Here is a 16443-nt window from a genome sequence, read left to right as displayed (position 1 = left end):
TCTTTAATTTGCAATATTTCCCTCTTTCCTAACAAGTTTCTTAGTTTTTAAATTGTTTTTAATCTGCAACACTTTCTTCTTATTGTTTTCTTATTGTGTTTTTTCTATACGTATTTTACGAGCTGTAATGTTGTTCTATTTTTGTGAAAGCACATTGAGTTTGCGCTTGTCGCATGAAATGTGCTATATAAATAAAATTGTTGTTGTTGTAATGGGGGTCCGTGGTCTACTTTGTGTTAATTTAGGGGTCCTTGATGTAAAAACCTTTGAGAACCACTGTTCTACAGAATACCCGAAAAAACTAATTTTTGCCCAAAAATAAAAGTTCACAACAATCCATTTCATGAAAAAACTTGTGTTGTGGGGTCTTTTTGCTGCTAGACTATTAGAGGGGTACATGCTGACTGTCTGCTGCTCATCATCTTTACCTCACAATAAAAACTTCCACCTGAACTCCAAGACTTTTAAATGAATCTCCCACATAATCAGCTGGTGACTCCACATCATGAGTGTCTACAGCAGTGGGACGCAGTAACTCTCAGGACTGTGATGTCACCACTAAACAAAAAAAACAAACAGTTTATGGTCTGACCCTGTAACCGGACAGCTTCTTTAAATAAGATAAAAACTCAGTACCCGAGTTGAAAATTTCACCTCCATCCAATATGAATCAACTGGTTTCATCTTCATTCTGTCTCTTACCGACAGCCACCTCTGTCTGTCTCAGGTCTCTTCACTGAGCAGAATGTAAAGCACCAGCTCAGCCTGCTGCCACTTACAGTGACTGACAGGGTTTTTAAATACAACAATTAAATTAAATTAAATTAAATTAAACTTCTTCTTCTTCTGACCATGTAAAATCAGTAAACCTATGGTCAAAGAACGCTCTGACCCCAAATCAGTAGAAATCAAAGATGCCTCTGGAACCTGGTCTTGTCACAGACCAGATGAGACTCTGTGGGGTAAAGCAGCGTGAGTGAGGTCCACCTCTTCACCAGAAGTTCAGTGCTGATCAGACACCCGGTCAGAGGACTCAGTCGTACTCCAGCGACTCGCCCAGATCCGCCACGTTCTCCTGGAAAAAGAAGTCAAGGAGGTGAGAAAAAAGATCTGTGTACATAGATAGGCTACACTGTGAGATTTCATGTGACCTGCTGCGTCGCTGGGCACAAGGTTTCACATTCAGTGTGATCTGGATGTGGTTTCACTGAGGAGTTTAGTTTCTGATCTGGGTCCTGATGAGCCCTGGTCTGTGGTGTGGGCTCTTCCTGGGCACCGGGGTGTGTTACTGCTCTGCCTGCTATCTGGTTTCTCTGTGGTAAACCAGTGTGGGCTCTGGGTTTGCTGGTCCCCACACCAGTTTCACCACAGTGGTTTGATCTTAGAATCAGGGCCGTAGTATAGGGGAGAAAGGTGGTGATAATTCTAGGGGCCCAGCGCCCAGTAGGGCCCACAAAAAACCCCATAGTCTAATCTTTGTATGACGGAATTATTCTGCATAGTACTCATAGTAATGCTGCATTTGCATCAAAACAAAGCAGGCTAAACAAACAAAGTAGGCTAAATAAAAAAAACGATAATACATACATAGTCTAAGAAAAAAAGTGGAAAAGTCAGGGGGCAGGGGCCCACTTTAGTATTCTTTCTTTCAGGGGGCCCAGAATTCTTAGCAACGGCCCTGCTTAGAGTTATGATGATCTTTAATCTGAATGAAATCATTTTAAACATGAAACATCTTCTCGAATAAACTGCTGTAATTTATAATATAAACATAAAGCCTATATAAACATGGACCTGAACAAACTCTTAAAGGGACAGTGTGTAATATTTGTCAAAGTTTATTGGCAAAATCTGAATATACTACCAATGAATATATTTGTATAAGTGTATAATCGCTATAAAATAAAATCTGTTTGGTTTTCATAGCCTTATAATTCTTCTTTTATATATATATATATATATATATATATATATATATATATATATATATATATATATATATATATATATATATATATATATATATATATATATATATATATATATATATATATATATATATATATATATATATATATGGGGCGGTGCGTGGCGCAGTGGGTAGAGCGGCCGCCCCATGTAGAGGCTACAGTCCTCAACGCCGGCGGCCCCGGTTCGAATCCCGTGTCGGGCAGCCCTTTCCTGCATGTCATCCCCCTCTCTCTGCCTCCCCCTTTCCTGTCTATCTCTACTGTGGACTATTGAATAAAGGCAAAAAGCCAAAAAAAAAAATATATATAGTATATATACATATAGCAAGGGTCTTGCTTAGAGAATGTCGCCATCTTGCGCCGCCATGTTTGTACAGAATGGAAAATCCAGCCAACCAGAGAGCACGTTTCAAGAGTTTCACGTTCATAAATAGAATTATTGAATAGATAAATAATAGAATCTGAGTGCTTTCCCCTCATTTTACACACTGGACCTTTAAAGGAATCACTAAGTCTTATATCTACAATATCTATTAGTCTTCATATATTTTACATTAAGAAAAACAGTATACATATATATATAAACACACCTGTGTTTAGAAGCAGTAGGTTATAGTAGCAGACTGACCATGACACATAAAATAATAGCTATTCAGTAATGTCATTTTGTCTGGCAGCTGTAATATTAACATATAAATATAATATCATGAGGCTGGTTTATTATTTTGGGTGAATCAGATACAGCTTCACCTCCCATCAATATTAACTGAGTCGTTTCTATCAGCCAGAGATCTTCAGTGACTCCTGAGCATTATTTAAAATACAGAGTTGATGTGGAAGCACTCACCCATCCTCCCTGTTTCTTCACCCAGGGGGCGAAGGTCTCCATGTAGCACGCCGCGTAGCCCTCCATGCGCACGGTTCCCGTGGCCGTCACTATCCGCCGCGACACCTCCATGGTGACGGCCATGCGCTGCAGGGTTGGACTGGCCGACGGCGGCAGGGGCGGAGCCTGGGACACCTGACTGCTGGTGAAGGTGTCCAGAAGTTTGGCAAAGGACGCGTAGGACATGCGAGCGAGGTTAGCGCGCAAGAAGGGGTCCGACTGGATCTGTGAGGGGTTACACACACACACACACACACACACACAAACACACACATTAGTGCAGCAGAATCAATCACTTAGTGATAAAAGCATGAAATTTGTCACAAATACTCTCTAAGGGTCACTGAAAAACGCGCTGGCTACTCCAAAAAATTTATATGGCGGCCATTTTTCAAGATGGCTTCCCGGTATTGTATCAATATGTCCGATATCAGCATGTAATGATCAAAATTAGGTCCAAAATATTTTATGGGTCTCACATTGCATCATTATAAGTATTGTTCTTGTTATAACAGCTATGTGAAATGTTGTATTGAAGATGGCATGCAAGATGGCCGCCATTAAAAACTAATCTAATTATCTATAAAACGTAGAAACACCATGTTTGGTTCTACACAAAGGTTTTGTGGGTTTTAGATTCCATTAGACCTATTGGTTTTCTTGTTAGAGCGTAACTTAAAGCTGATTTGAATAGAGTGAATGTGTGTGAGATGATCACCTTAGTGTTGATGTTGTCTCCCTCCACTGACAGCACCTGGACCAGCTGCTGCACCACGGCCTCTTTGTTACACACTGCTGAGAGAGAGACGCTGCAGTCAGTGGGAGTGGAGTGTAGTCTGCAAAACACTTTGTTACAGTTTAAATGATTTAAAGATCCCATATTATACTCTTTTTACTCAATTTCACTCAGCTGTCAGACGTCCAACTACACTGTATTCGAAATGTATCGCCCCAAACTGATCCTTGGTCCTGAATGTCGGCTGTCTAAAAGTCGCTGAAATGATCTCTAGTGAGAACAGGCTGTTTCTGTGCCTGCACCTTTAAGTAACATGGTTACTATACACAGCAAAGATTATTACCACTTTATGACTTAAAATTGGTCGGTATTTCATCATTTTAGCGGGAGTTTCTTGCTGTGCACTGCAGCCATAGAAATAGACGGCGTTTTATCGCACTGAGGGGCCGGCCTAACTCCTGTCGTGACATCACCACAGGAGCTGAGTCTGAACAGCCTGTATGAGCGCCGTTTTACCAGTCGGTGGGCTGCAGAGTCGATGCAGGACCCGTTTGCTTTCCTCATTGTAGGAGTTGGTAGGCTCAGGGAGGATCAGTTTATGTATGTAGAGACCAGAAAAAATTCATTCATTTCATAATATGGGACCTTTAAATGGATACCTTTAGTAGTGGAGTTGGGGGTGTCCTATACTACACAGCACACTGAACACCAACCTGTAGCTGTATATGCTCCATCAATCAATCAGCTCAGTAGTGCCTTTACTTTATTACAGAGAGAAACCAAACTGTTACGACAAGGAGCAGCACTCAGTGAGAGGGGGAGGAAAAACTCCCCTTAACAGGAAGAGACCTCCATCAGACCCAGGATCAGGGCGGGGGCGTCTGCCTCGCATGGTTGAGTTTGAGAGGGAAAAACAGAATCTATCACTTTATGACTGGTCCCCTCTCTACGGCCCTGAACAGACTCTTAAAGGTATCTCTTAGTCTTATATCTACGATATGCATTAGTCACCACATATTTTATATTAATATATGATGCGAAGCCTGCAGAGCTAGTTCAGGCAGACAACTCAAGCTGCGCCCATCCTGATCAGCTGATCAGTCACTATTTAAACCCCCCAGTTTACCTGCTCATCCCTGGCTATGCTGCTGCTGCTGCCCATGAGGTTTTGCAAACCCACCTCCTCCCCAGCATCCACCTGTTGGCTCTGTCTGCTTCATTCTCTGTAATGTCTGGCAAACCAGATCATTCAGGGAACGAATAACTGAGACAGAGCCTGACTAAATACCAGCTGTTTACAATTTTGTTCGGATGAATTTGGCGCTACTCAAGCTAGCCGTTGTGACCAACGCACTTCCGGTTACTTTCACAAAATAAAACACCCGTGGCCCTTTACATACAGAAAACCATGACGATTTGTGCTTTTACTTTGAAATAGGAAGCTAACCTACCCTCGATGTAGCTAGCTTGAACCAAAATAAACCGTCTTTGCTTGAACCCTCCGTTTTGACCGATCTCATCCCGTTACCGGCATTTGACCGCTCAAGATGCCTTACCGGAGAGTTTTGTCACTGGTTTCCATTTAGAGTTTCTGAAGAGTTTCTCTGATGACTTTAGGTGGAGGCAGGCTAACACTACCTATACACCTCCAGTGTTTGAGCTAAGCTAATTACGGGCGATACGGCTCTATCTCCCTTGTTACTGCACACACAGTCGAAAGGATGGTGTCTATCTGCTGGTCATGGACTCTGGAGTGAGGCAAGACACGAAAAAAAATGTTGGCGTATCCCTTTAAAGAAATAAAGAGAGAGAGAGAGAGAGTGTGTGTGTGCGTGTTACCTGGTGGAGGTGCGGCTGGTGGAGTGGGTCCCTTCACACTGGTGGATCTCTGGGCGATCCTTTCCAACGTCTCAGCCACATCCTCATAGAATCCAGGTGGGTGGTCTACAGGGACATTTACCACAACATCATCAAGTGACATCACATATAAGCTGTCAATCAACTGTGTGTGTGTGTGTGTGTGTTCACATGCAGATAAAACACAGGTTGTTTAGTCCACATCATCATAATGTGCAGACTGAAACAAATCCACAGATCCAGTGGAGTGGGTGGTGTGAGTGGAGCATCTTACTGGGAGAGATGGGGGGTTCAGGCTGCGCCTCTTTGCTGATTTGTAGTGTGGAGGGTCTCTTAGGTCCATGCCCGTCTTTGTCCTTCTCAAACTTCAACTTGAAGAACTTTGAGAGTCTTTTTTTCAACTTCTTCCTGCTCATCCTCTTCTTCTTCTCGCCATCATCGTCCTCTGATGAAGAGGAGGGGGAGATGACATCCTCCTGTGGAGACAGCAGATTGAGCTCAGCATCCAGTATGTGGTAACTGATGTAAATATGAATAACCACCACACTGACCCTGACCTGTTCACAGTGACTTAATGAAGAGAGGTATAGTCAAATGGCATAGAAGTTAATTTAAAGGGACAACGAGGAGTTTCTATTTGGTTATAAAAAAAGTGTCACGTTAATGTGGATGAATCTACGCTACCCAAACTTGTTAATGGGCCCATTTTAGATAAATATATCGTTTTGTCTCTATGGTTATTTTGTTATTATTAGTGGTGGTGGAAATGCTGGTCGAGTCGACCACTGTTTCTTTACTTTCAGTTTCGTGGCGAGTCATGAGAATAACGCCGCCGAATCACCGTTTATGGTCGGAACTACAACAGTATCTGATCGTCTTCGAACCTCCGACTTTAATTCTTGACGAATGAAAACATGAGTCTGTCTTGCGCCGGTCAAAGAATTTTACGGTGCGCGCGGAGGCTCATAAATGTAGTGTGAAAACGCTTCGCTTTTCCAAAACTCCTCGTTGTCCCTTTAAACATTTCAAAATAAAAGCCAGGTGGCCAATTATGCAAGCACGGCCAGACAGACAGTTTTTTTTATTATGCATTTAGTTACGCCACGTCTGACTGAAGATTTCAGAATAAAAGCTGCAGTGTCGGCTACAACCAACAATACACTGGCTTGATCATGTAGCAGATGGTGAAGTGATGTGTTGGAACAGTGATCTGGTGACAGTGGAGACCTCTGCTGGTAACTCCCTTACTCAACACTATGTGGGAAGTACCAGACAGTGTTTCCACATGTTGATTCATAAGACTCTTTATTCCAATATACAAGGAAGTAATACACTGCTCGTCCAAAAAAAAAGGTCACCACCTGGATTTAAGCTAATAGGTCAGAGCCTCCCATTGGATAATTACTGCATGGATGATTATGTTTCAGCTGGCAACAATTTATCTAACCCTAACCGATGCAGTCTTATTTTGAATTGAATTGAATTGAATTAACTTTATTAATCCTGAAGGAGGGAAATTTGTTTGTCCCAGCACCTGTCAGAAAACACATCCTGTGGTCGTGGAAAAGATGTTAATCTGTTTCAGAAGGGTCAAATTATTGACATGCATCAAGCAAATAAAACATCTAAGGAGCTTGCTGAGATAACTAAAATTGGGTTAAGGTAACCCAGTAACGTATCATTAAATTTACGTTATATTAAATTTGTGTCCAACAACCATATAGTCCTATAGGTACCAGACACAAAACTCTTCCGATCTCCACACCGCCTCCTTTAGAACTGCTCTTGGGCAATTTTCAATACGTTATCAAGGTCCATGTCTCTGGAATCAGCTACCTGACTATCTGACAAAAAATATTTATTTAACATTATTTAGAAAGGCTCTTAAAAAGTACCTCGTCAGTCAAACCATATAATAAGACATCTATAATTATGTTGTTTATTTATTGTCATGTTTTTTTCCTTCTCATTATTACATGTATCATTATTGTTTTGCATTATTCTTTCATGTATTTATTTTCCCTTTTTTTTTCCTATATTCACTGTATAATCACTAACCTTTTTCTACTTATTTTTCCTTATCATCTTATCATTTAATTATTCCTTATTTTCTTGTCTTTACTTGTAAAAAATGTGGTTTTTGAATATGTTCTTCATGGGTGAGGTTTTCATAGAAGCCCTTTTGGGTTTCATACATCCCATGATTGTTCATACTATTTTAAATGATATGTTCGTGCAAAATAAAAACAATTTGAAGGATAATGGGGAACCATCATCTTCAAAGAAGAAACATGGTCCAATGTGACCACAGAGCCCAGACCTTAACCCCATTTAGAATCTTTGAAAAATGAATGCAACTCTGGACGGGAATAAATGTTGCAGAAGCTTATTGAAACGATGCCACAGCAAATGTGTGCTGTAATCAAAGCTAAAGTAAAGGCGGTCCAACGTATATATACTGTGTATATATATAATGTTACACTATCATAGAATGACCACTCTGTCCTCTTGGATTCATTTTGAATTATTTACCATTGCTCCCACACCACTCACCTCTCTTCATTCAAAAGCTGAATAGCTACTTTTTTCATTTTTGGTTTTAAAACAAAAAAAACAAAAAGTATACAGACTAAAAGAGGAGCACTGACTGAACTGCAGTGTGTTCAGGTTCTGGACCGTGACTGTGAATAGATCTCTGTCTCAAAGAAACCACAGAGTTGTGATCAGCAGGTGGCAGAGTGACTTCCTGCTCTGGACTTGAGCCCAACAGCGACAGCATCCCCTCCCTTTGTCCGTGCATCTTGTGGTGGCGTCTGACGCTCCACCGATAGAGGAACAAAAACTGTTGGATTTTGTAAAAGCCCAATACACCAAGCCATGATACCACACACACGCTCCCCTTACTTCTGCTTGCTCTCTGGGCAGTGTCAGTCTCGCCGAGCTGTTCCGTTCCAGCGAATTCTTGGGGTCTTTGGCAGAGGCGCGGGAGGTGTTGCGTCGAGGCAGCTGCTTGATGAAGTCTTTGAATCCGGACTTCTTCTCATCTGATGAACTGACATCGCTGGAGTCCCTTCCATCCTTTATCTTTATTTGCGGTATGCAGCTAGAACAGGAAATCAAATGACAATGAACAGCAGCTTCAGATACAGACACCGGTGTCTGTTATCTTTTTAAAGGGATAGTTTAACATTTTGGCACATCTCTGAGAGAAACAAACATGATGCATGATAAAGAACCTGCAGGCTGCTTCATCCAGGTCAGTGGTGCATTCAAGGGGCTGTAATCCAAATGTAGACTGAATATGGAGTTACAACTTTAAAGGGATAGTTCAACATTTTGGCAAATTGGCCCATTACCATAATCCCTATAGTCATAGCAGTAGTTTGTTACCTTTAATTGTTGGTGCAAGCTATTTTTAGAACGGTGGAGCAGAGCCGCAAGCTGCTCAGAGTTATGCTACAGAGGCTAATGGGATTTCTTTATTTCCCTCATCAAACTCATCAAATACACAATCCAACAACTCCAAAACGCTCTGGTGGACAAGTTATGACCTGAACATTCACCACGCTATGAAATAATAACGAAACGTTACGAGACAGAGTTGTTTTGGAGGTAAATACAGAGACTGCTTGCTGAAAAACTGTCCCTGAAGGCAACGCGCATCAGCTATTTTGCACGAATTTACCTCTAAAAAAACTGTGCAGGTCACAACTTGTCCACCAGAGCGTTTTGGAGTTGTTGGATTGTGTATTTGATGAGTTTGATGAGGGAAACCAAGAAATCCCATTAGCCTCCGTAGTGTAGCTCTGAGCAGCTCGCTGCTCGGTTTGGCCGTTCTAAAAATAGCTTGCATCGACAATTAAAGGTAACGAACCTACTGCTATGACTATAGGGATTATGGCAATGGGTAATTTGCCAAAATGTTGAACTATCCCTTTAAAAGTAAGTTCTAACTCTATTCAGTCTACAGCCCCTTGAATGCACCACTGACCTGGATGAGGCAGCCTGCAGGTTCTTTATCATGCATCATGTTTGTTTCTCTCACAGACAGATGTGTATCACATGGATGCTTTCATGGTATTTGTAGTGTAACAGGTTTGTCATGTAGTTTCAGTCTGTTTGCCATTTCATACCTGATCATTATTAATGTGGTTGTGTTAATGTCACGTGACCTGCTGCTGGCTCTTACAAACAACTAACTAGATCCATAATTACTCCAGTTTGCAACATAAACGGTACCTGAATTTGTTGAAGTCTCTGTAAGCCCCTCCTACTCTGCCCGCTCGTTCCTTCACGGGTGTGGAGAGGGACCGATGGAGAAAAGCCTGGAGGACTAGACGAGCCTCGGCCTTGACCTCCAGCAGAGAGATGGAGGAGACGGAAGAGACGGAGGAGGCAGAGTGACAGCGTCCTGCAGACTCTGACATCGCTGAAATAAACAGAGAGATGGAGGACAGGTCAAAATCGGTCTCTTATTCTGAAAAACAACCTCAAATGATAGACAGGCCAAGGCTCATTGATACACATGGGCAAGGCAAGGCAAGGCATTTATTTGTATAGCCCGTTTTTACAAACAGTTTGTCTCAAAGGGTTTTACATGGCATCACAACAACATCCTCTGCCCTTAGACCCTCACATCGACTGAGGAAAAACTCCATGGAAAACCTTTTTCACAGGGAAAAATTGGAGAAACCTCAGGGTGAGCAACAGAGGAGGGATCCCTCACCCAGGACGGACAGACAACAACAGATGTTGTTACAGACAAGACAACAGTTTATAGTTTATGATACAGAATATGGGAGAGAAGGCTGGCCCATGTAAAATTCATACGGTGAATAGGTAGGCCGCTAATATCACCTTTTTAAACAAATTGTGTGACTAGTGGGTCATAGTCATAGACTGTAAAAAGAATGGACGTAGCACCAGTGACGTCACCCATTGGTTTTGGGGAGTCGTTTTTGTGACTCCAACATGGCGGCCTGAACAGCGCCATGTTGGATTGGCCGGCCGAGAACCCGCCCACTGGCCTCGAAGCAGCTGTCCACGGAGCTGCTCGGACCTGTCACTCAACGTTTCCGCGCCCTAATTGGCCAGAGTTTTAACCTAATAACAGTAAAACGGTAGAGTTAAAAAAAAATTCCCCCTCAGAGTGTGTGCGGGGTAGAAACTATCGATTGAGAAAAAAAAAACGTTCTGACACCAGGCTTTTAACATGTTTATTGAGGATGTAAAATCGACGATTTTAACATGGGGGTCTATGGGGAATGCTCCCTTCTGACACCAGCCCCCAGAGGAAGCCGGGGGGATTGCAGTTTTTTGAACGCGGAAGTGAGCTTCACTTCTCAGACCCACAACTGCCCCCTTGGTCATAGTAAGTAAAGTACATACATTTTTTAATAAATTACACAAAGAGTCTGTTAACTGTTAGTTAGCATGTTAGTTAGCTGTTAAAGCCTTAGGGTCCCTCCCACCATTGACACAGCTTCAGCCACTTTGGCCCACCCTCCTGTCTTATTTTCCGCTGTTATTCCCATATTATTAATAGTAGTAATTTTTTTCGTACATTAATTTCATCCACCATAACCTCAAGCTCCTGCCTTGAAAAGTTTTCTGCATCTCTGTTTGTCCTTCTCCATGGTTAGTGAATGACTGATGGTTAAGACGTAAACTATATGCTGATTGTTGTTGCGTGCAATGCAATGCAGTGACGTATTTTAAGAAGTTCTTAAGTAGGAAAAATAAGAAATTCATAAGAAATGACTGTTCTTAAGATTGTTCTTAAGAAAATATTGAGGAATTGCACTTAAGAACTTTCTTATGAACTTCTTAATTTTTTTCTTAAGACATTTCTTATGATTTTTCTTAAGTGAATCCGGCCCCTGGGTTATCAGGTGGGTCCTCAGGTCTGATTGTAGGTTAGGTGACTTAAAAAACTACAAGTGAAAAACACATTTATGGTTAACCTGACTGTTTTAGTCCTTCTAGTGAAGAATATAAAGTAGGAGGAAGTGAAACCAAATAAATGAAGTAATAGGACAAAAGTGAAAACGGAACACAAACATGCACACATACACACACACACACACATTCCTGACAAATCCAGTCAGTCCACATTCCCGCTCCTTTTGTCACACACACACACAACATCACCGCCAAGAATCCAATCCAAATAACAGAGGCTGGTTTCAGAGCAACGCAATAAAATGACGTACAGAAATGATTTTATGAGGTAAACACCGTGGATCGTCACCATAATGTCACACACTGGGTCACAGATGGTGTTTTGATCTCACCAACAGGAGGGACATTTAGATTGAAACTATTCAGATCTCAGAGCTGCATTTGTTTTTTATTCATTCTGAATGATGCCAGTGTCTCACAGAGCACAAAAATACCGTGAGAGCATCCACGTCTCATGTGTCAGGGATGGTTCCACAATACACACCAGCACCCACATTTGGAGAAGTAGACAGGGAATGGAAAGAGGATCTGAGCGGATTCAATAAGGGCAGATACACACACTCCACACTGGCACACTTATTATTATAGTTATAAATGGCGGTCAGTCAGTCATTGGGGCAGATTGTGACAGAAATATGGGAGTTATTACCTGGAGAAAGTATTACAGTATATTTTTCTATATTGCAATTTATCTCTGTAAGTATGTGTCTGAATGGCACTTATATAACTGCTGCTTCTCCAATGTCTTGGTCCACCCCAGGCGGCGGGTGCGGGCTATCACATTCTGGATCCATCCATTTAGACTTGCACTTTACCTATTTAAACTTGCACTTGCACTTTAGAAACTGGCCCTTTATACCAGGCACTTTACAGATCACATGCACTTTATGTATAGGTATGAATGTGTATATGATTGTGAACCACTGTATAATTCTTGTGCATTTCTGTCTGTTTGTGTGTTACCTGCCAAGGGACTACGGATGCAAATTAGCAAGTTGCTAACTCTGAGGCATTTACATTTGTGCACACGTACGAATGTTCATTAATGTGTACTGTCCCTTTTAAATAAATAAATAATAATCCAATTCGAAAAAAAATACCACATTTTCATCCCAGATTTACTCGAAAATAGAATTTTGCACAAAGTTTGGGCTCCATCGTCTGATAGATGAGTTATTACACTAATTTTATGACCCAGAGTGGGCTCAAATTCAATTTTCTTTTCTGTAGCCTACAGCTTTAAAATCAATCAATCTGATTCATTGTTCTGATCATGTAAACAAAACAGAACACATATTCACTATCATTTAGATCCAGATCCCTGCAGCTGCACCAGCAGAGCCCCCAGCTTTACAGCTCAGAGGGGCAATTACATTTCTTTCAATAATCAATCACTTCTGTGTATATAAATGTCACAAATCAGTATAAAAAACAAAAAGAAAAAACAAATATTGGTTTTTATTGCTTTGTATTTTCTTCATTCTTTTCATTATCTGCTGCTCTAATACTGGGAATGTCCTCACTGTGACACATAAGAAGGAATATCTTATCTAATCTTATGCAAATAGAAAATGCATAGCCTAGAGTAGAAAACACAGATATCTTAAGTCCTCCAGTGGAGCTGTGTGTCATTAGGTTATGTAACTTTAGCCTAAAGGTTTCAGACAGGGCCGCTGCTGGCCAAATTGAGGCCCTGAGCAAAATTTTATTTGGAGGCCCTCCCCCCCGGCCGATGTCAATAGTTACAAAATGACTGTATAATGATATGCCATTTAATTTGACAACATTTATTACTAAGAAAAATTACTTAAAACCAAATTCAATCAATAAATTCGAGTCAGAAATAGTTATCAATTTAAAAAATCTGAAAGTTTCAGATAACATACAAATAGCCTACAACATGTTATAGCTGACAGTCCTACAGAACAATCACAGGACCCCATAACACGCTGTGAGGTGTGACCAGTCAACATCTCTAAATGCCCCCCACCCCCACCCCCACATAAAACTCCAGTCCAGTCCACTCTGCAGCTGTGTGAGCCTGATGATGAAACACCCAGTAGGCTACTGACAACAACTGGAATACTGCAAAAAAAATCAAATATCTTACTAAGAATATTCGTCTTATTTTTAGTCAAAATGTCTCATTTCTAGTCAAAACAAATCTCATTATACTTAAAATAAGACTCATCACATAAAAAGCTTATTTTCACTTGAAATAAGTAGAAAAATCTGACTGTGGAGCAAGTTTTTCTTCCTTAGTACAAGCACAAAAAACTGCTTTCACTGGCAGATTTTTCTACTATTTCAAGTGAAAATGTGTTTGAAACAAGTGAAAATGATCTAAAAACAAGTTCATGTTTAGGTGATGAGTCTTATTTTAAGTGGAAAGAGATTAGTTTTGACTAGAAATGAGACATTTTGACAAGAAATAAGACAAATATTCTTGGAAAGATTTTGAGTTTTTGCAGAGATGTAGCCTCTGATAACCACACTGTAGCCTACACGGGGCATGGAACCACCAGGCCGGTGTCCTGGTCCTGGTCCTGGTCCTGGTCCTGGTCCTGGTCCTGGTCTTGGTCTTGGTCTTGGTCCAGAAGAACACCGGTTGATAAGACTGAGAACAGGTCTAGTCCAGCTGTGGAGACTTGGACTTCACACTGAGCAGCCACATCTGGAGCCACTACTCACCACACAGCTGGGATGTTGCTACGGTCCCACTGATCACTGATCAGTCGGTATAAACTCCTGCCTGACTCAGCTACAGACCCCCCCCCCCCCCCCCCCCCCCAGAGGTGCAACCGGGCCGGGAGGGACGCTCCAGTCACCAGGAAGCGCGAGCCACAATAACAAACAACTAGAGAAGACACACACAGCCAATACATACTACACCGCTGGGCTACAGTAACACAGAAACCGATCTGAGGTCAGTTTCAGTGAGTGCAGCCTAGGAAATGAAAGGACAAGCCGGGGAGGGACTGCAGTGCCCGGACAAAAGTTTAGAGCGCGGAGGAAGACGGAGGAACAGACCGCTCCTCCACACCGACACTGAGCAGCGATCACCAAACAGACCATAATATCCTACCTCTGTGTGTGTGCGCGGTCCGACCCGTCCGGCACCGAGTTCCACGTCCTTTATATTATTCCCCTGTATCTCTGTCTATCTCCCTCTCTCTCTCTCTCTCTCTCTCTCTCTCGGTGTGAATGTGCAGCGCGATCTCAACAGTGGGAGGAGCTAAGAGCCTACGTGACGTCATAGCCTAGGTCACTGGCACTGATTTGACTGGAAACACGTCACGTATTTTTACGCCTCATAATCAAACAAAAGTTAGATTTAGTTAGATAGATAATAGAAGATATAATTCTCACTTATGATGAAAAAAAAACTTAAGGGAAAGGAATTGTTTTTATTGAATCTTTTTATTTTACAAGGAAAATATTATATCCATAAATGTAAATAGAAATAAGATATTACATGCAGCTATTACAAAATATGAAAGACAGAAAAGCTATAAAAACCTTGGAATATTATAAATTATTACAAACAACTATATGATTTAATAATATCTATAATATATAATATAATATTAATACCCCTTTTAATGTATATATGTAGTTTATCTGTTCATTGTATGTTTATTGTTTGTATATTTGTATGTTTGTAAAAAAAAAAGAAAAAAAAGTTAAACTCATGTAAACCTGACGTGTTCATCACACTTAACAGCAATGATGAATATGATATGAAAAATGAGGAAGCATAAAACTATAAATCATCAAGCCTCATAGGCTATAATCTATTATCTTCTAGGCCTATAATGTTTTTATATGAAGCAGCCACAGAGAAAAAAAACACAAGTCCAAACCAGTGATGGTTAAAAAAAAAAAAAAACAGCTGGCTTCTAAATATAGGCGGGTGGTCACATCATGGTGCTGTTTGTGGAGTTCAGATCCTCGGCCCCTCAGTGAGGTCAGGGTGGGAGTGGTTCTAATCTGCAGTGAGCTGGGACCTTCAGAGATTTCCTGTATGAACACATGTGTTTTCATGTCAAGTCATGTTTGGAAGGATTCAAGAAGAAGACTGATGTTGCTTCATTCTTTTAACCACCTTCTGTTTCGGACTGATGAACACACACAAAGGCATCTGTCTGTCTTGCTTTTTTCCTTTTTTCTCTTCAACTGTGTCTGGTTTGCCCTCAGACTATAGGCCTGGAATGGAGCAAAATTTCCCTGTGCAACAACTTTATAGCTATATCTATAAAGGTTTTGTCTAAAAAAAAAAAAACACTCTTTTTGCTACCAGCAAAAGCAGAACATTCTGAGCCAGCTACTGGTTCATATCATCTAAGCACTTTGAGAGAGAGCTTAGTGCAACTGCATATCGTCAGCATATAGCGGTGAGAAATGAAGGTTGTGACAAGCAAAATATATTTATTTTAGTTTATTTCTTGGCATGTCACCTCATTGTATAATAGAAATTACATCACACATAAATACAACAGACAGACAAGGCTTTTAAACAAAAAGTATAAAGAAAATGTACAATACACATATTTCCTACTATGTTAGAACATTTAAACTACCAAAAGTGAAAATTTTGGACACACCTTCTCATTCAATGGTCTTTCTTTTTTTCTTTTTTTTAATTCACTTACATTGTAGTATAGTTTCATTCCAAAGACTGTCTGTTCTATATTGTATTATGTTTCAGTTATACTGTATTGTGTATTGTATTCTGTAATGTTTTTATGCTATGGACTCTTGGAAGAATAGCCCAACTTGGCTAAAAGAGATCCAAATAAACCAACAAACAAAACATAAAAACTACATAGGAACATATGGAATTATATAGTAAATGCAAAGTGTTAATTAAAACAAAAGTGTTGTCTGTCACCAAAACCTAAACCCAGTTCAGATGGTTTGGGCTAAGCTGGACTGAAGAGTAAAGGCAAAACAGCCAACAAGAGCTCAGCACCAGGTGACGACCTCATGAAGCTGTTGAATGTCAAAAGTGAGCAGCTGTCATCAAAGCAAAA

General features: G+C 40.8%; 1 protein-coding gene across 2 annotated transcripts; it reads right to left on the bottom strand.

The window, feature by feature from the left end:
- Positions 1 to 650: 650 nt before the first annotated feature.
- On the bottom strand, positions 651 to 14579 carry bcl2l12 (BCL2 like 12). 2 transcript variants are annotated; one of them, XM_083978106.1, is made up of 8 exons: positions 14496 to 14579; positions 9689 to 9878; positions 8354 to 8552; positions 5724 to 5925; positions 5432 to 5536; positions 3575 to 3651; positions 2818 to 3081; positions 651 to 1075 (listed from the first exon to the last, which is right to left on the bottom strand). In XM_083978106.1, exons 2-8 carry the CDS (start codon positions 9874 to 9876, stop codon positions 1034 to 1036), a joined length of 1077 nt encoding a protein of 358 aa, XP_083834232.1. In that variant the 5' UTR covers positions 9877 to 9878; positions 14496 to 14579; the 3' UTR covers positions 651 to 1033. The 2 variants fall into 2 exon arrangements, with proteins under 2 accessions (XP_083834232.1, XP_083834233.1); XM_083978107.1 differs by having other exon boundaries at positions 3575 to 3648.
- Between the last annotated feature and the right edge of the window lie 1864 nt (positions 14580 to 16443).

The sequence above is a fragment of the Trachurus trachurus genome (assembly GCF_905171665.1).
Source record: "Trachurus trachurus genome assembly, chromosome: 8".
In the NCBI taxonomy this organism is placed as follows: domain Eukaryota; kingdom Metazoa; phylum Chordata; class Actinopteri; order Carangiformes; family Carangidae; genus Trachurus; species Trachurus trachurus.
This window is presented reverse-complemented; position numbering and strand designations above follow the sequence as displayed.

Coding starts and splice junctions, on each gene's coding strand:
- bcl2l12 (XM_083978106.1), bottom strand. CDS start 9,876: ATGTCAGAGTCTGCAGGACGCTGTCACTCTGCCTCCTCCGTCTCTTCC. Junction 8,553..9,688: donor AGAGACTTCAACAAATTCAG/GTACCGTTTATG, acceptor TTCCTGTTCTAG/CTGCATACCGCAAATAAAGA. Junction 5,537..5,723: donor TGAACCCCCCATCTCTCCCA/GTAAGATGCTCC, acceptor ATGTCCCTGTAG/ACCACCCACCTGGATTCTAT.